This window comes from Podarcis erhardii, assembly GCF_964252035.2.
Source record: "Podarcis erhardii genome assembly, chromosome: 17".
Taxonomy (NCBI): Eukaryota; Metazoa; Chordata; class Lepidosauria; order Squamata; family Lacertidae; genus Podarcis; species Podarcis erhardii.
In genome coordinates, this window is record NC_138515.1 from 29214627 (window position 1) to 29235376 (window position 20750).

A 20750-nucleotide genomic window follows, 5' to 3' on the forward strand; every position below is an offset into this window, starting at 1 on the left:
CAGCAGGTCCGTGTCAGGTGATCTGAGGCAAGTTGCTGCTGGCGCTGCCGCCCAAACGACGCCGCTTGCCCGGAGGAGGAGGAGGGCAGAGAGGCGAGGAAAATGCAACATGGCCCAGCAGCTGCAGCAGCAGCGGGGCTATGAGGAGGGGCTGCCTGACGCGCCCTCCGCGGCCATGACGCGCGGGGACCGCGGCGAGCGCTGAGAGCCGCTGCCTGCCGGACGCCTTCAGCCCGGACGCGCGCACAGCTCGTTGGTTCCGCAAGACATGGGGCTCTGCTACAGCCTGCGCCCGAGGCTCTTCAGCGACTCCGGAGGCGGCGAGCGCGGGCCCCCCCCAGATGTTGCGCCCGGTGCGGCCGGCCCCCCCTGCACCCCCCACGCTACGCCACTGAGTAACTGCACCTTTTATCCCATACAGCAGGGACGGGGAACTTCTGCCAGCCAGAAGGTGTGGGCAACCTTCAGGAAGCAATATGTGAACACAACAAAAGTAGCTCCGCCTCCATATAGAAACCACAAAAAGACCAACCACAAGTGATGGGAGGCGCTTCTGGCAGTAAATACGGCCTAGGATATGCCAACAGCTTTATTTCCTAATTGATGCTTTTGAATTATGGTGCTGGAGGAGACTCTTGAGAGTCCCACGGACTGCAAGAAGATCAAACCTATCCATTCTGAAGGAAATCAGCCCTGAGTGCTCACTGGAAGGACAGATCCTGAAGCTGAGGCTCCAATACTTTGGCCACCTGATGAGAAGAGAAGACTCCCTGGAAAAGACCCTGATGTTGGGAAAGATGGAGGGCACAAGGAGAAGGGGATGGCAGAGGACGAGATGGTTGGACAGTGTTCTTGAAGCTACCAGCATGAGTTTGACCAAACTGTGGGAGGCAGTGGAAGACAGGAGTGCCTGGCGTGCTCTGGTCCATGGCGTCACGAAGAGTCGGACACGACTAAACGACTAAACAACAACAACAACAACCCATCCTTCATTGCATCTGCTGCCCAAGAAACCCCAACAATGAACATCAGCTTGATCATGCAGACCATGTCCCAAATGCCCTGCCTCACTTCATTCTTCTCCAGATGGGAGTTGTTATCTACCGCTGCTCCCTTGGTATGGGCCACCATTAGACTGTAGCAGAGGGAATCTTTTATCGAGGGCGAGGCAGTCCTTGGAAAGGTCCCCAGTTTCGCTTGCAGTGAGATAGTGAGTCACCAGCAGTACAGTACATTCTTTAAAATCACAAATGGATTGATTTATTAACAGAAAGCACAATGCATTAAATAGACCAGAAGGTTCTTCAAGAAAGAATCTGCTCAAGAGCCTTGGCTTTTTTTCCATGGTTTATTGCTTCTTCTGGCCTTATCGCCTTGATCTGCCTCCGACCTCCCAATGCACGGACGGCATGTCACTGCTGACCAAAAGCCTGAACTTCTGTTCTTCCATGGCTCTAGAATCCACAGCTGCAGAGGGGGGCCATTCCCCATTGATGAGTTGTACCTAACAGTAGGTTTGCTCTAGTGAAATAACTACTGCTTGCATGAGGTAAGGCCCCTCAGTTTTCATTCCTCACCCCTGCCTGCTGCAGACATACCCATGACACATCCCATAACGTTCCAGAGAGCCCCACAACCCACAGGAGCTTTTTTAGGGGGGAGGTGCACACAGACGGTTGCAGTGGTCTGGGAGATTGTCAAAAATGCCTTCTGCTTGTGGAAGTGCTTTGCAATAGCAGAAAGCCACCAATGGATACAACCGCATGACTTTCATATATTCGCTTGTACAGCACCCAGTGCGACAGTAAGTAATATCAGCTCAGTTCTTGGCTCCTTAGGTAACTTGGTTTAGGAAAGAATGCCACCTGAGATATTGGAGACCGTGGACCATCTGTCTCATAGAATTGTAGAGTTGGGCAGGACCAAAAGGGTCATCTACTCCAACTCCCTGAAATACAGAAGTCTTTTTTGCCCAATGTGGGGCTCAAACCCACAACCTTGAGATCAAGGGCCTCATGCTCTACCAACTGAGCTATATAGGTCCTAGCATAAGGCAGACCCACCTCTCCTCCACTTACACAAGCTGGATTAGATAGCTTAGCGTCAACCAAGGGGCATTCTGTTGCACTAATAGAATGAAGGTTGCCTGCCACTGGAGGAGGCATGTATCTATCCCAAGACAACAGAGCATCAGTGATAATCACACTTAGAAACAAATAATTATTGAGCTCGAAGGGACTCTGAGGATCATCTCGTTCAACCCCCTGCAATGCAGGAATATGCAGTTTGTCCCATACGGGGATCGAACCTGCAACTTTGGCGTTATCAGCAGCACACTCTAACCAACCGAGCTGCATATGACAGCAACAGAAAATAAAATCAGTATTGCATGTCAGAGATGCGAAAGCTGTAGAGAGAACCAGCTCTCTGCATAGCCAGTGATACTAAACCAGTTAGATGTCACACCAGCCAGCATTAAGTAAATCAATATAGGATTACAGTGTCTCTTTCACTCTCCAGCCTTAATCACAGCCACAAGACGGAAAGCTCCTGGCCAGCTCTAACAACATCAACTGTGTGCCGTGTTGCACAAAGCCTCTCTTTGGCCGCCGGCACAACGATCATTTTACACCCTGAGGAATGAAAATGAACTTATTTGAGTATCCTTTTACCTTTCATTAACTTCACATTACAGCTGTTCATCAAGGGCTTGATCCTACACTCAACACGAGTACTGTACCACGTGTGGAGTGCTTTGTGGGTGAAGATGCAGGGTGGAGGAATCAAATGACAGTGGCTTGCTAGCCTTCTCAACATGAGGCGGGTTCAGAAGGCGCACACATACGCATGCATTGAAAGCGTGTGGGAGGAAGATCTGGGGTTGTGCGGGCCGGCCATGCCTCACTGCTGACATGCAGCATTCAAAATTCGCCAGGCACATTTTGTACCCAGCTATTGGCCACTTAGGGGATGCGGGTGGCGCTGTGGGTTAAACCACAGAGCCTAGGACTTGCCGATCAGAAGGTCGGTGGTTCGAATCCCTGCGGCGGGGTGAGCTCCCATTGTTCAGTCCCAGCTCCTGCCCACTTAGCAGTTCGAAAGCACGTCAAGGTGCAAGTAGATAAATAGGTACCGCTCTGGTGGGAAGGTCAACGGCGTTTCCGTGCGCTGCTCTGGTTTGCCAGAAGTGGCTTAGTCATGCTGGCCACATGACCCGGAAGCTGTATGCCTGCTCCCTCAGCCAATAAAGCGAGATGAGCGCCGCAACCTCAGAGTCGGTCACGACTGGACCTAATGATCAGGGGCCCCTTTACCTTTACCTTTATTGGCCACTTGCAACCAAGTGAAGATGCCCAGGCACTAGGATGGTATCTGATGTCTCCATCATCTGCAGGTGCATGCCTGGGCATCCTTGGATTTTGACTGTTTTCACACACTAGCAGCAAATCCTGTAGAACAGGCATAGGCAAACTCCGGCCCTCCAGATGTTTGGGACTACAATTTCCATCATCCCTCACCACTGTTAGCTAGGGATGATGGGAATTGTAATCCCAAACATCTCGAGGGCCAGAGTTTGCCTATGCCTGCTGTAGAATTCTAGCTGTTATATTTCAGGAACCAGTAAGTTTTATTGGAAAATATGACTTTCGAGCCCTCTGGCCCCCAAAATGGCAACTAGACATTATGCTTTGGCAACTGTAACCCCGGCTGAAGGGTTTGGCACCTAGCTTATTTATCTAACACTGCTGGCATGTGCAACAGCCATGTACCATGCCACCTGTGCATTTGGCTAGCATGTATACTTCTTCCACGTAAAAAGGTGGTCCTGTCCAACCAGGAACTCCCATCATGAGATCTATGCACACGCATCTGTATTTGTGGGGAGCTCCACACCAACTGATGTGGACCCAGTGAATGTCAGCGGTGGAGGCAGGGCTTGCCATTGTGGCTTCATTATCCCCCTCTCCATGAACCACATGCATCTGACAGTTAATGCACAATCATATACTTCCCAAAGCAAAGGCTTGCACAGGTCTCTGCTTAGCCTCAAGGCTTGAAGCAGGAATGTCCTGGTCCCAGAGAATGACCCTGGACTGTGTGTCCTATATCCATCTAGAACACAGGTACGCAGCCAATATCAACCTCTCCAAGTAACAGAGCACACGAAGCCTGTAGATTGGCCAGGTCTGATGTGAGAACAAGGCACCAAACCTTCTGCCACTGACTGGGCAACAACAGAGCACAAACTTTTCTGCTAGTTGCCCTGCTGGAGGCAGCTACTGATCTCAGAGTCCCGGGTCAGAGAATCTGCACACACCTCTGCCTCGATTCAAGCACAGCCTAGGCCTGCCCTTAACATTGTCACACCCATTTCTATGGTGTGTGTCACATTTATTATGGGCTCCCATGCCCCAGTGTGCTTCTCCCTGGTGAGCATACTTCAACTCCCCAAAGGAAAGTTCGGTGTTAATTAACCACCTGGTAATTTGAGCTAAGGGGAAACCCCACAAAACCACGGTGCCTAATGAGTGGAACAGGAAAGTTCCAGCACTATATCCCAGAGGCCCAAAGCTTTGTTGTTGTTTAGTCGTTTAGTAGTGTCCGACTCTTCGTGACCCCATGGACCAGAGCACGCCAGGCACTCCTGCCTTCCACTGCCTCCCGCAGTTTGGTCAAACTCATGCTGGTAGCTGCGAGTTTACTGTCCAGCCATCTCGTCCTCTGTCATCCCCTTCTCCTTTTGCCCTCAATCTTTCCCAACATCAGGGTCTTTTCCAGGGAGTCTTCTCTTCTCATGAGGTGGGCAAAGTATTGCAGCCTGAGCTTCAGGATCTGTCCTTCCAGTGAGCACTCAGGGCTGATTTCCTTAAGAATGGATGGGGTAGGTTAGGCTGACAGTCAGGAATTGGCCCAGGGTCGCTCAGTGAGTTTCCTGGCTGAGTGGGGATTTGAAACCTGGTCTCCCAGGTCCTAGTCCAGCATTTCAACCACTACACCCCACTTACTCTTTGGTCCTGACTTGTAGCTTGTTCTCTGGTCCCTGGCTCATCTCAGATTGCTGCTCACAGCCTAGCCCTGACATACCGTGGCTTAGAGGAGAAGTCTCTAGGTGAGCCACTATGGTAGGCAAGACAGGCTGAAGAACTGCATTGTTCTAACCCTAAATCTCTCAAGAAGAGCTGCTCAGATCCTATAGACGGGCAGGGAAACAGGACTAATGAAAAAGGAACAGGAGGACCTCCTAGCAAACGAGAACTTGGGGTGGTGAAGGAAGCAGGCCAAAGCAATGGAGTCCAGGCTTAAAAGCTTGGAACTAGGGAATGCTGCCAATGGATGGAGCAGAAGGAAAATTAGGGGAAAGAAATGGTGGGGAGGGGGGGAGAGGAATGGTGCCCATGACCAGGAGCTCAAGGCACAAAAAAGGCTGAAGTTCACATTTCGCTTTTAAATAACTAACCAAGTATTTGGCTGTTGGCTTCCTAACTTTTATTCATCATTGGAGAAAATGTTTATTGGTTTTACCACATGGCTCTTTTATGGGGGAAGCAACGTTAGGCATTTAAATAAGCAAACCATTGCTAGGTATGGTTCTCAAACTCCAGATGGTGTCATAGACACTGGAGGAAAACACCATGGAAGGATAGCTGCTGCCTTCATGCTCTGCAAATGAGCTTCCCAGAGGCACTTAGAAGGCCACAGTGAGCTCAATGTATTGATCTCATCCAACAAAGCAATTCTTATGATCTCCAGAACTGGGTAATTAGCACCCAACAGTTAATAGCTGGATCAACTGACACTAAGCCCCATCTCTCAGCAATCACCTAGCACCCATTAGGATGGCCAGATACAAACGCTACACCGGTTGGAATGCACTCTGCTTCTTTTGCTTAAAAGTCCAGGAGTCTTCTCTTTTGAGTCTAGCCACCCCATTCTCATAGCAAAAGAATTTCTATGGAACTAGAGTACAATTATTATCCTTCATGTGGTTCTCAGTTGCAGACAAAACCTCCTTTGAAAATAATAACATCATAATCCTTTTGCACACTCATCAGGTTCCCCTGAACTCAAGGGCAAAGTTACAGCAATACTCTTGTTGCAAATCCTCCATAAGACTCCCTGGCCCCCAGGGCAAAGTCAGGGCAATAAATCTATCCTACTGTGTTAGTCAACCACCTTATCTACGTCTGCAACAAGCCCATGGCACAGAAGGGCATACCGAGGTCACACAGACAATATCAGACCTGGACTCTGAATTATCTTCTCCAGAGTAACTACCATCCTTTTGCCCCAAACAAGCAGTATTGGAAGATTGGAAGCCTGTTTTCACCAATAAGGATGCACTGAAAGACTTGAAACAACCCACCCTTTGGGGCATGTTTAACCACCTGGTTGCAAGAACAATGGAGCAGTTAGTTGGCATTAGGTGGGTAGGAAAGCAATGGTTAAATTAAATTAAATGGCTACCGTTTGGAAATGCATACCGTATAGGAAGAATTCGGGGGAGGGGGGCGGGACTTGACACCGACAGCTTGAATGAAAAGCAGAACCAACTTTCTTCCAATTGGCAAATAAATTTGATGGCTCGTCACTTGGAGTAGATTTTCTACTCGCCGCAGGTGACCTGAAATGCAAGCAAACTGCAAGGCCAGCTTAGGCGTGCTCAGGAGATCTACCCCAGTGAAACAGATCCCTCCAGGCTCTGGCCTCATTCGGCCTTCTGTTCCTGGAATCAAAGTTGGCAGCCCTAAATCAATACGATTTTATTTTCTCTCAAGAGCTAATGTTTTCCCCTCCCCGCATATCTAGAACAAGATAGGGTTGAGATCCGTTCCTCTAATATGCTCAGATCTTAACAAGAAATGTGCCAATTCGTTTGCAGGCTGAAAAAGCGTTTCCTTGCCCAGGAGAACTTGCTGGTGGGTTATGCTTCTTATTTTTACACACAAGGACTGGGGTGGGAATCAGCTAGGGCTCCCCTCTACCCTGAGCAAACGTGAATGTTGCAACTCACCCAACCCGACAGATGTATTTTTTTAAAAAGGGGCTGGAGGGCGGCGACGATTTGATAGCTAAGTATATGTTGCTGTCAAATTCATGCAAGCATTTTTTGCTGATGTTGTGATTTCGCCCCGCCCCTCAGATCCAGAACGATGCAGGGTCGGAAGGATCCACCCTTCTAAGAGTGATCCACCAAGCCACTCAGGGACATTTGCAAGACTTCCCCCCGTATTTTGTTTTGTTTTTCCAGTGCCTTATAATGCCGGAAGCACGACGCAGCAGTGGAACTACGGGATCTGGGCTGGCGCTTGCAAAATGCTTGCAAAATGCCTGGCACCTGCGACGCGGTTTCAAGAGCAGGTGCGTGGCTTTAGTCCCTCTTTTGCACCGCTCCCTCTTCCTACCTTTGTGATGGTCATGCAGCCTGGGTTTTTGGTGCAGCGTCCAAGGGCTGGCGAGCCCGCCCTGCTCACAGCCGTCTCTCTCCGCAGCAAAGATTTCTGATCCTGCCTGCTCTTGCACCGCAAGACTTTTCTTCCTCCTCCGTTTTTCCTCCTGTATCAGAGCACACCTAGCACATCCCTTTTACAGGTACTGGTGCTGCGGGATCATGGAATCACCTTCATTCATTGATCGTGAATTTATAAATATATCTATTTGGGGATGGGTGGAAAGCCTTTGCTTGCTGTCACCCACACACCAGTTTAAAAAAATTAAAAATTAAAAACCCATCAAAATCTGCCTGCTTCCAGCATGCACGCTCCCCGGGCAGAGCGCACGCTTGCAAAGTCACTGCAGGGTTCACACGCGCGCTTGGAGAGAAAGGGTGGTGGGTGGAGCCAGGAGAGAAGAAGGACAGGCCAAGATCCCCCCCCCCGCTTCCTTTGTGTGCCGCCCTCGGAGTCCGGCAAAGCTGCCTCAGAAACCTCGGCAGAGGCGGCGGTTGTTGCATTGTGGATGATGACGGGTGGGCGGAGACGGGAGGCAGCCCGAAATCCCGTCCCTGCGGGGAAGAGAGGCGGCGGCTCCCTGGGGAAACCCGGGCGCCGAAGGGTTAAGCCGGGCGCGCGCTCTGCGCGGGTCGCAATTCTGCAATCGGTACGAATTACGCAAATGAAACCAGCGCGATGGTTGGCGTCGCTTTCTTTTTCCTCTTGTGTTTTTGAAAACTGTTTTGCATCCATTATTCTCTTTTCTTTTTTATGTAAACCTATTTTTTATTTTTTTATGTAAACCTATTTTGCATAATTTATTTAGGTTTTTGCTTATTGTGTTTCTGGTTTTGCTTTTAGAAGACATCTGAAGACCTGCTTAGGGAAGTTTTTAATGTTTGATGTTTTGTCCTGTGTTTAATAATCTGTTGGGAGCCGCCCAGAGTAGCTGGGGAAACCCAGCCAGATGGGCGAGGTTACATAAATTTGTTGTTGTTGTTAGAGACCCTCCAAATGTCCCTATTCTCCAAGGACAGCCCCCAGATTTATAGAAGCCGCCCCGGTTTCTGACTTGATCCCAGAATGACCTGCTTTTCCTTATCCTTGAAGGATATGTCATTATTATTTATTACACTCATTCCCAGCCCTTCAACAGCAGGTCCCAGGACAGGTTACAACAGTTAAGAAAACCAACAACAGTTAAAACAGACTATAATCACAGGAATAGGGTGGGCTCTGAACACACACATAAAGCAGGAGACTCTAAATCTTTGGGTTGTGGGTTCGAGCCCCACATGGGGTGAAGATTTCTGCAGGTTAGAAGTATGTCTTCAGCATTCATAGTGAAGAAGCCAAGAATTGCCTTCTTGCAGGAGGGAATTCCACAACTTAGGGGCTGCAGCAGAGAAGGCCCTGATGGGAGCAGTCAGTGGAGAAAGGGCACAATGATGAAGCTAGGTTGCCAAGTGAACATCCGGACAAAGTTGTTGAGCTCTTACTCAACTATCTTTTTGGACTCTGGGTATTCTCTGCATAATAAAAACCTTTCACAATCACAAAAACTAGAAAGCTCTGTGTGTGTGTGTGTGTGTGTTTTTAAAATATTTTTTATTGAATGATTTTATGTTACAAAAAAAAAATTACAACCATACTACCACAAAATATAATTGAGAAATAAAAATTACATACATCAATATTTAGTTTGTTACTTGTTATTTGCCGTCTTATTTCCTCCCAAACATTCCATACAAAGCACACATACATACACACACACACAAATTATGATAATAATGAAACTAAATATCTTTTCCTCTTTTATCTTACAAAATCTTTTCTTCAACTTGACTTCCTGTCAAGTCCCTTTGCATATATTTTATCTTACAATCGAATGTACACAAAGCAATAGACCTTTCTATATAAATTTTCCAATACATTCAGAAAACATAATAAATGCTTAATTGTTATCCACCTCCTTTTACTTCATTTGTCACTCAAATGCTAGCACGGAGTCAAAACTATTACTGTACAGTGGTACCTCAGGTTACATACACTTCAGGTTACATACACTTCAGGTTACAGACTCCGCTAACCCAGAAATAGTGCTTCAGGTTAAGAACTTTGCTTCAGGATGAGAACAGAAATTGGGCTCCAGCGGCGCGGTAGCAGTGGGAGGCCCCATTAGCTAAAGTGGTGCTTCAGGTTAAGAACAGTTTCAGGTTAAGTATGGACCTCTGGAACGAATTAAGTACTTAACCTGAGGTACTTAACCTGAGGTTTTATATTTTTGAACATATCTTCTATAACCATCCCATTTTCCCGCAAATTTTTGCTTTGAGTTTCCTCCGAGTTTGCTAGTCAGTTGAGCCATCTCCACCAATTCCTGTAATTTGATTTGCCAATCTGTTATTTTTATGTGTGTGTTTTAAAATGAAGATTCTCCACATACTATCCACAGATAGTATCCAAAACCACATTTCACGACTGTTCCAGGCGCCTGCACCAAAATGCAAACCTGCCCAAGATTGAGTTCTATTGTTGCTTAATATTTAGGGTGATTTGAGAAGGGGGACTTTTTAAGCGTCATCTAAGACAGTACCATTGATCTGAATATCATAATTAGCCTTCTGATGAAAAGCATTTTCTCAGGTGAATGTGTGTTTTGAATCCCTTGGGGAGGGGAGCAGCTGGGTGGTGGTGGTGGAAACAGTTAGAAATAGAGAAACTGCTTCTGCTCCTAGTTCTTACCTCTTGAAGATGCTTTCTCTTAAAGTAGAAGATGCTTTTGGGTTATCGCACACACACCCGCATGTCACATGAGTGAGCACTCACATTTAAATGCAACCTCTGCAAAGCATTACCAGATTACTTTTTAAATTCACAGTGGTTTTCATTAGATTAAAAAATATCCCGTGCAATAAATCATACTGCAGTCTTTAAACACATCTTTACTGCCACTCTCTAAACTTACCAGTAAAGAAATCTGAACCATAGCACATTCCTTTCAGAGGTGGGCCTTATCCAGTGTAAATCCAGGATATCTATAAGATGGTTAGTCTACAACTTTGATCATCCTTGATTCTCAGCTATACTGGCTTGGGCTAATGGAAGCTGAAGTTCAACAACACCACAAGGGCACCACCTAGAGTAGCCCACGTCGTGTTTCCCTAGTCCAAAACATTGATTTCATATTGTGTGTCACAATATGTGTTTGTAAAAGTCTTGGGTTCTCATATGAAAAGGATCAGAATACATTGTCTAACTATTCCCTCCCCCCCAAGTTTCTTCCTTTATCCCTTTAAGCTTAAATACTTGTTGGTATCTAGTAAAGCTGTGGTGCCTGTGGTCTTTGTCCATGGCGTTTTCTTGGCAGGGATACTGGAGTGGCTTGCCAGTTCCTCCTCCAGGTGGATCATGTTTGGTCAAACTCTCCACTATGACCTGTTCATCTTGGGTGCCCTGCTCGGCATAGTTCATAGCTTCTCTGAGTTATTCAAGCCCCTTCGCCACGGCAAGGCAGTGATCTATGAAGGGGGTGACGGTTGGACAGTGTTCTTGAAGCTACCAGCATGAGTTTGACCAAACTGCGGGAGGCAGTAGAAGACAGAAGTGCCTGGCATGCTCTGGTCCATGGGGTCACGAAGAGTCAGACATGACTAAACGACTAAACAACAACAACAACAAAGCTGTGGTGCAGGGATGGGGAACCTATGTCCTTCCAGATGTTGCTAGACTTCAACTCCTGTCACCCTTGACCATTGGCTAAGCTGGTTGCGGTTGATGGGACTTCAACAACCAATCGAGGGCCACAGATTCATCATTCCTGCTGCTACAAGTGGATAAGTGTTATGAGTTGGGAAGTCCCTTGCTCAAATTTCGTATTATCAACAAACTCAATAGGTGGGCTTAAGCAAGTTACTGTTTTTCAGACTCCGTTCTCTCTCCCCCTTTTGTAACATGGGAATAATGATGTGGGCTTTACGGACCTCAGTGACCACCTCTCTCCAAATGGACCTACCCAGACCCTGAGATCATCTTCTGAGGCCCTTCTTTCTGGGCCTCCTCTACAAGAGGTCCAGAGGGTGGCAACAAGAGAACAGGTCTTTTCTGCCTCGCTGTTTGTGGAATGTTCTCCCCAGGTAGGTTCACCACATTATACAGTGGTACCTCAAGTTACAGACGCTTCAGGTTACAGACTCTGCTAACCCATAAATAGTACCTCAGGTTAAGAAATTTTCTTCAGGACGAGAACAGAAATCTCATGGCAGCGGCATGGCGACAGTGGGAGGCCCCATTAGCTAAAGTGGTGCTTCAGGTTAAGAACAGTTTCAGGTTAAGAACAGACCTCCAGAATGAATTAAGTTCTTAACCCGAGGTACCACTGTACCTCTTCAGGAGATAGGAGAAAACATTCCTCTTTAACCAGGCCTTTGGCTGACTGACATCCAATGCCCTTTTAAAATGTGTTAAGGAAGGGGGAGTTTATTGGGTTGTTCTTGTTTTTGTTTTTATTACAGTAGTGTTTTGTGTTTTTATATTGTGATTTTATCTTGGGAATCTCCCTGAGACCTGTGGGTATAGGGTGGTATTATTATTATTATTATTATTATTATTATTATTATTATTATTACTTCTGGGCCGCTGCGGAGCTCAACCCGAAAATATTCATCCCAAAGCTACTTCAACCCGAGGTATGACTGTACCACTGTACTAACTTCTGTTGTGTGTTTGTTTGTTTTCAGGGGCAGTACAGGTGAGTGAAGCAGGTGTGCCTGTCGCAGAAGCCCAACCTCACTTATATAACCTGAGTTTCGCTTGTAAGTAAGATAGCAAGATCTGTGTTGCAAAGGACCCTTCAATTCTCACCCAGCACAGCTGCTTGAGGGCAACAGACTGTCTTGGCCTGCCTTTGAAGCCAAGGAGGTGCACAGCTGGACCACTCTGCCCCAGTGCCCCATTTCCTTCCAAATACAAAGGGCAGAATTAAAACCTGTCTAAATCCTCAGATCTCATTCTGTGGCGGGATCCTTTATTGCACAGTCGAAAGCTTTAGATAAGCCGCAGCAGCCAGATAATATAAACAAAGTGTGGAGGAAAGATTATCTTTGATTAAAAATCAAGTTACAGAATGCTTGGCGTGATTTCCAGAAGCTTGTTGGGTGTGTGTGTACAGAATACTTGCTTTATCACCAACAGACTTTGTACAGAGATAAAAGTCCAGGACAGGCTGCCTAACGCCCTACCCGTCATAAGCAGAATGTGTGAACCGTCACAGATCAGACCAGCTATGTTAAATTCTATCTTCTGCCCACTCATGAGGTCCCCCAAAATGACATGCATAGGCCCTCAAACACTCCTCCTATGCCTACTAAGACCCCCTGCCCCTCCCAATTTTCAGCTGAGTACCCTCTGAGCGTCTGGTATGCTGCAAAGGATTCTGGGTAACACTTTTGCATGTGAGTGCTCCCGCCTCATTCTTGTTGTCTGTATGGACTTTTCGCTCCCACCTAGTTGCGTGTGAAGGAGGATCAAAGCGTAGGTAAGCTAACGGGTAAAGGGACCTCTGACCATTAGGTCCAGTCACGGACGACTCTGGAGTTGCGGCGCTGATCTCGCTTTATTGGCTGAGGGAGCCAGCGTACAGCTTCCGGGTCATGTGGCCACTTCTGGTGAACCAGAGCAGCGCCCGGGAACGCCGTTTACCTTCCTGCCGGAGCGGTACCTATTTATCTACTTGCACTTTGACGTGCTTTTGAACTGCTAGATTGGCAGGAGCAGGGACCGAGCAACGGGAGCTCGCCCCATCGCAGGGATTCGAACCACGACCTTCCGATCGGCAAGTCCTAGGCTCTGTGGTTTAACCCACAGCGCCACCCACGTCCCAAAAGCGTAGGTAGCCACCCACAATTTCCAGCTTACCTTGACTCCAGACAGCAGAGCAAAATGATATTGCGCAATCCTCATGCATGTTTACTCAGATGCAAGTTCCACAGTTATTACCCTTATCAGAACACTGGTTCATTTAGCTCTACATTGTTTGTATCGACTGGTGTCAACATCTCCCCGCTGGCTTTAATGTATCTGTGTGAGGTTTTCGTTGTAATGTTTGTTTGTTTGGTTGTGAGTTGCTTTGGATTGTTAGGATAAAGCAACTAACAAATTTGACAAATAATAATAATCAGCTGAGCCCTTCTCCAAAATCTGGGGGTGCGAAAAGGATTGCTGCTTTTACATGTTAAGGGCCAAGGGTCAACAATTCCTATATGGCCAGGGATGAGCTGATGCTCTGTGATAATCTACTCCAGCATTAAGGATATCTGGGTCTGAGGACCAAAGATGAGCTGAGACATTAACAAAATAAATACCGTATTTTTGGCTCTATAACACGCACCCGACCATAACACGCACGTAGTTTTTAGAGGAGGAAAATCCGTAGGCATGCCACCCGTAGGCATTCCCTCCACAACACGCACAGACATTTCCCCTTCCTTTCTAGGAGGAAAAAAGTGAGTGTTATTGTGCAAAAAATAAGGTAAATGTGGTGGCATCCTTTATATCAATAGTCCCTGGGATATATCATCCATTTCTTGCAAGGTTGCTAGTATTTCTTAGCCAAAGGTGCATAGAGTAGCTATGGCAAATATTTGTGACAGGCCAGAGGGTTTGAGACGTAAGCATCTTAAATATGCGGCCTGCCCAAGCCTGGGCCAGTTAATGAACTTACTTCCAATAAAAAGAGCTATAGCAAGTGTTTCACTAGATTTGACGGTCCTATATGATCATTGCAACTGCTAATCTCTTGTGTAGCTATCTACTATGGCAAGGCAGAAGTGGATCACAGATGTTGTGGCTTGGAACAAAATGCATGGCTCTTGATTTTAGAAGCTGCACGGTCTGAAGCTGTGCTCCTCGCTCAGACACCTGGAGGCTTATTTGTTACCTTTTCCTGCACACCTGTCTATCAGCTGCTCCTCCCATCCTTTCTGGCAGCTGGTGCGAAAGAGGATAAATGCCTCCGTTAATTTTTATAAACAGTATGGAAGGCTAGTGCCTTCATACTTGATTGCGAGGTTCTAACTGGCATTCTGTTTCTATTATGGTTGCTTTGGGGCCAGCAGGGTACTGCTCATTTTCCTAGGCACTATTTCAACTTGGGTTTTTTTAGAAAATGACTGCATTTGCAGGTGGGAACACTAGAGGTTGCTGCAATATTGACCAAGCAGGCAGTCTGGCCCTTCTGCATTGTTTACTTCAGGGGCAGTGGGATCTGCTGGTAGATCTCTAGCTGATTGTAATAGATCAGCAAGGTTGGTTGTTGTTTTTTTAAACTCTCAGTTGTTTTAGCAGTGGGAACAACAAAAATGCCTCCTCCCGCCTTAAATTAGGTGGCTGAAACTAATAAAGATTAGGGTGACCCAGAGTGGACTCTTGTGTAAAAGGACTGATACTGAAAACACATTCCAGCACTCAGAAGCACCTTGCTCTTTAATTCTGGCCATTATGACTTTTGAAACCTGGCTCTTTGGAGTTCTAGCAGGGGCATAGCGGGGCAGGAGGGATGCCAGGGTGATGGCTCCGGGTACCTTTTTCTGGGCAGCACTGGCAGGGCAGTGTGAGGAGGACTTAACAGACATGCGCCCTTCAAATCTGTCACCCTCTGTGTTAAGTTGTGGGCGAACATATCAGACGACACAGCGATTCTTCCAAAGCAGCTCTTTATTTGTAAGCTGGAACAGAACTGAACTGAGGAGCTCAGTCAGCCTGCTTATATAGAGCTCCACTAGAATGCAACAGTAATCATTTTCTGTAACTAGTCAATCACTGAACGTCACTTTCGATCCTTCATTTGCATACAAACTATCCAATCACTGAACGTCACTTTCGATCCTTCATTTGCATAACTATCTACAGTATCCCCCTGCTGGCCCAGGGTGAGAACTTCAGTACATAACACTCTGCACACCCCAATCGTTGTGAAGGCGCACTCTGCTGTTGGGTTCTAGTAAAAAACAGAAGAAAGTAGATCTGGCAAGCAGGAGGTCTATTCACACCTGGTTTATTACACCTTGAAGGGGGGGGGAGCCAGTGATGGGTGCAGAGAAAGTCAATGGGGAATACAGTGGTACCTTGGGTTACATACGCTTCAGGTTACAGGCGCTCCAAGTTACAGACTCCGCTAACCCAGAAATAGTACCTCGGGTTAAGAACTTTGCTTCAGGATGAGAACAGAAATCGTGCTCTGGCGGTGTGGCAGCAGCAGGAGGCCCCATTAGCTAGTGTGGTGTAGTGGTTAAGAGTGGTAGACTCGTAATCTGGTGAACCGGGTTTGCATCTCCGCTCCTCCACATGCAGCTGCTGGGTGACCTTGGGCCAGTCACACTTCTCTGAAGTCTCTCAGCCCCACTCACCTCACAGAGTGTTTGTTGTGGGGGAGGAAGGGAAAGGAGAATGTTAGCTGCTTTGAGAAGAAGAAGAAGAAGAAGAAGAAGAGGAGGAGGAGGAGGAGTTTGGATTTGATATCCCGCTTTATCACTGCCCTAAGGACTCCTTCGGGTAGTGATAAAGCGGGATATCAAATCCAAACTCCTCCTCCTCCTCCTCTTCTAAAGTGGTGCTTCAGGTTAAGAACAGTTTCAGGTTAAGAACAGACCTCCGGAACAAATTAAGTTCTTAACCCGAGGTACCACTGTTATTAAGGATGTGGAGTCCTGGGGGAAATGGAAAAATGAGGGGACCTGGGGACCCCCTGCAGGAAGGGCCCCAAGGGCTCCAGAATTGTGATAAGGAACTTATAGTAGCCTTTTGCTTTAAGAAAATGCTAAGAAAATGCTGCAGAAGCATTTCACTTTAAAACGCACAATACAAAGCACAAAAGCTTTTTGCGGCAAAATGTATCCATGTGGAGGCTATGCTTATGCACAGTAGATGTTGAACTATGGCAGCAAATCAACCGATCTCAATAATTTGCTTATGCTAGAAGCGCAGGCGCACTGAAATGAAATGTAACTAAATAAGTTCTGGCTAACAACACTTTGAATGAGGTCATGAGAATGCATATGACTGGAGGAAATATTGTGATGCTTTGTGTAAGAAAGCCATAAATAATCTGAGCATTTGAGGGATGTTCCAGCCTTTGTGGAGTTATCCTGCTATAACACTTTTCTGCAGTAAATAAACTTTCTGGATTCTTTCTTCAAACTGACTCACAAGTAATTAATGGTACAAGTGAGATAGAAGATTTGCCTTGCAAAACCCCACCATTTTTTCTTCCAAGGGTCTTCACATCTTTCGGAATAATACCTGTGAAGAGCCAAAATGTTGAGAAGGGTGTGCGAGTCAACTCTGATAAGCCTCCTGAGCAGCTTAGTGCTGAAACATGTTGTAGCATAATGTCTACACTGGGGTTAAAAACTTTTTTAAAAAAAAGAAAGGAATCTGGGTGTGCTCAGAGGTCTGCAAGTCTGTGGGACATTCCAAATCTCTTAAACATGGTCAACAGATAAGGATCAACAAGAAGCGCTATACCAGACCAGTGAGGGCCAGGCATTGAGAAAAATAGCAGAAATAAAATTTCATGGACTGCAACTTCCGTCCATTCAGTGCATATGGAGGATACCAGGATGTTGTGTGTATTACAGCTGCAAAAATTGTAGAAGACAGAGCCCTGTGCTTGAGTCACTACTTTGGTGAAAGGTCATCAGCTGCATAAATACGGTTTTGAGTACCTCCTTGAGATTTACTGAGAGCTGAAGGGCGGCTAAATGTCTTAAAACTTCAACACTGGAAGGCAAAGTCTCTCCCCACCTCCTTTCCCAGTTGTACAGTGGGCAGAGGACTCGACTCAACTGGCAGCACATGAGGAGTTGACCTTCCATACAGGGGTGCCCCTAGAGGCTGGTCCCCACCAAGGGTGCAGGCTCAGGGGGGCAGAAAAATTGTACTACTCAACTTGGGCTTGGAGTAGCTAGGAGCCTGCACGCTCCGAAGGGTGGTCCAGGAGGCTGGGCGATGCATGCAGGCTCCTGGAGAGGGAAGAAAGAGGGAGCAGGTGAGAGTTGCAGGAGGAAAAAGGAAGGGAAGGGAAGTGAAGACATGAGGCGGGAGTTGGTAATGCAGGTGAGCTGTGCATAAGCAAGCTGCCAGCTAGCTCTGCCGAGGCTCTTTTTATTAGCAGAAGAAGAAGAGAAGAGTTTGGATTTGATATCCTGCCTTTCACTCCCTTTAAGGAGTCTCAAAGCGGCTAACATTCTCCTTTCCCTTCCTCCCCCACAACAAACACTCTGTGAGGTGAGTGGGGCTGAGAGACTTCAAAAAAGTGTGACTGGCCCAAGGTCACCCAGCAGCTGCATGTGGAGGAGCGGAGACGCGAACCCGGTTCCCCAGATTACGAGACTACCGCTCTTAACCACTACACCACACTGGCTCAGTATGCAAAACCAGTCAGATACATTTTGGACTGTGACCTTTACACATCTTCCAATCCCGAGATCGTGGGGGTGGTACAAAGTTATTTTGGCACCTGTTTCCACCGCGTCACTTTCCCCTTGCACGATGTATGACGAAGGAGACAAAGGTCACAGACAGGGCATGGCAGACCCTAAGAGAACAAAGGTTAGATAGAGGGCATGATGTTCAGACAGCTGTGGCTTGTCTGTGGGTGGAAGTGTGCTCCACACCCGAAGCTCACGCAGTCAAACAGCTGAGGCTTGTCTGCGGGTGGAAGTGTGTTCCACACCTGGTGGTCAAGACAGGCAGACAGATGGACCAATGGAGGAGAAGCAGGGCAGACCCCGATGACCACGACGGAAGTCATTGGCGGAGCACGAAAGGCGACAAAAGCAAACTTTTAGCGTTTCTAATCCATGGTGTCTCCCAGCTGTGGAGGCACCAATCCAGACCTTGCCAAGGGTGCAAGGGAGCCTAGGTACATCTCTGCTTCCATAAACACAAGAAAGATGGGCAACTGTCTGAAATCTGGTCTCTTTATACAGATCTGTTTGCTTAAATGTCTCAGATACAAATACTTTTCGATAGTCAGCTCGCACATTCAGCTACCAGTCACCAAGTGGTGCACAATCACACACACATCCCAGCTCTTTTTGCAGACAATATCCTAATATCACCGATGGCAGAGTGGAAAGCAGAAAAAGAAACAGAGAATGCAGATCCCCTCTTGCTCAATTATCTCCATTTATTTCTCCCCTGTGGAGCTTACATGAAGCAGCATGTACGTGACAGTGCAGATAAGAACGACCAATATATATTCTTCACCAGTAACATAAAAGGTAGAGGCCACGGAAGCTGTTATTCAAGGAGCAGTACAAGTTAGCAGCCAATTCAGTGCAAAGGAAAAGTGCTTCCAGGAATATTATAGTACTAAGGAATATTATAGAATAATATTATATTATATTCCAGGAATATTATAGTACTAAGGCAAAGATTACTCGCTTTAAGACAGATGTAAAGCTATTCTTTAGCTAGCACCTTTGACAACAACCCTGGATGTTTTCGTACAGGTAGCAAAAGCTTTCCTGCGCCTCCTTTTTTAAAAAAACATGTTAGATAATGTTGTCAAAACACACTGGAAATCCAGTTGATATAAAGGTTAACCTGAGAGGATGAGAGAAACATGAGACTAGCTTTCTGGTGAAGTCCAGTCCTCAGTTGACAGTTAAAAAGATGTTAAAAGCAGGGAAAGGCTTTAGTTGAAGACTTTGCACACCTGCTGTCTGCCTGAGCATGCAGTGTTGGGTTATGGTCTGCTTTGGGTCTGCAGGGTTGGCTGACCTGGGATTCAGAGGCTGAAATCAGCCCTCTGGGTCTCTGTCTGACCCTCAGGAATCGCCCCAGGCCTCAGCACCCCTGTTGTGTACCCTCTAGTGTTTTCACCTGGCTAAAATGTGTCCCTGAACTCCGATAATGCTTCTTGCTTACCTGGATAAGAAAGGATGAGCAAATGAGTGCTGAAGGAATCTCTTCTGTGCAAAGTTTAAATGAACACTAGTTGCTCCACACATTTTTATGACGGGCATGCGGCCCCTGAAAGGTTGCCTCGCAAGTCAATGTGGCCCTCTAGCAGGAACAGTTTTCCCAACCCCTTGTATAAAGAATTCCTTGAGGCTAGGAGCTCTAGCACTGGCCTAAAATGCAACCTTGCTCTAATTCAGCTTTTATATTATTATTATTATTATTATTATTATTATTATTATTATTTAAATGGGTATACTGCCCTTTATCCATAGATCTCAGGGCAGTTCACAACATAAAATTACAATATAAAAAACACAAAACACAAAATAAAAACAGGAACAAAAACAAACCAATACTCACACCCCCCACAGCACATTTAAAAGGTGTCAGTCAACCCAAAGCCTGGTTGAAGAGGAATGTTTTTGCCTGGGGTATAATGAAGGCGCCAGGCAAACCACCCTGGGGAGAGCCACTGCAGAAAAGGCCCATTCTCGTTCTGCTACCCTCCAGACCTCTTGCAGAGGAGGCACATGAAGAAGGGCCTCAGATGATGATCTCAGGGTCCAGGTAGGTTCATGTGTTGAGATGTGGTCCTTGAAACTTGGTTTCAACTCGCAACCTGCCAATTTGCAACTGCATATGACCAGCTTCCCAGCACAGACTGGGAAATGCACCAGATAAAAGCTATTTGTGAACCCTGGATCTTTCAGGAGGCCTAGGACCCCATGAAACACTGGGAATTGGCATGGAATCCCATTTGGAGTCAAAAGGAAACACATAAACAATAAATACATAAATACAGTGCATTCAGAATGGCACAGGGGAAGAGTAAATATGTGCAAAATGAATTTGAAAAGAAAAAGTAAATGAGGGACATAACCAGGGCATTTTTTCCCCCAGCCAAAAGTCACTGGAACTCAGTTCCGGCACTTCCCAGGTGGGCACTATTGCCATTCTAAGAGAACGAGGAAGGTGTTCAAACATTTAAAACACATTTTCTCCAAAGAATCCTAGGAACTGTAGTTTGTCAAGGGCCCTATAAATTTTAGCTCGGTGAGAGGTAAACTACAATTTCCAGGATTCTTTTTGTGGGGGGCGGGGGCTGCTTTAAATGTATGCTTTGTACACAGCCTTGGACAGGACAGCCCTCATAATGACGACACTTTCAAGCAGAGGACTGCCCTCTGAATACCCTTCAAAAACCGCTGTGAAGCTGGACATACATGGGCACCCTAGCACAACCAGTCCCAATAGCACAGGGAGGGGGGGGAATGAATAGCAGATAGACCTGCCCCATCTATCAAAATAGTTAGAATCCTGAGACCAGCAAGATTTTTTTTGCAATATATCAAG

General features: G+C 46.7%; 1 protein-coding gene across 2 annotated transcripts in view; it reads right to left on the reverse strand.

The window, feature by feature from the left end:
• Window positions 1-8024, reverse strand: part of CORO2A (coronin 2A) — a 59372-nt gene extending 51348 nt beyond the window's left edge. Inside the window, exon 1 of one of the 2 annotated variants that reach the window (XM_081845192.1) lies at window positions 7404-8024. In XM_081845192.1, coding sequence (XP_081701318.1) covers window positions 7404-7418 — 15 coding nt within the window. In that variant the 5' untranslated portion in view covers window positions 7419-8024. Of the gene's footprint in view, window positions 1-6482; window positions 7135-7403 lie in introns of those variants that run through there. The other variant, XM_081845191.1, reaches the window with a different exon arrangement.
• Window positions 8025-20750: the final 12726 nt, after the last annotated feature.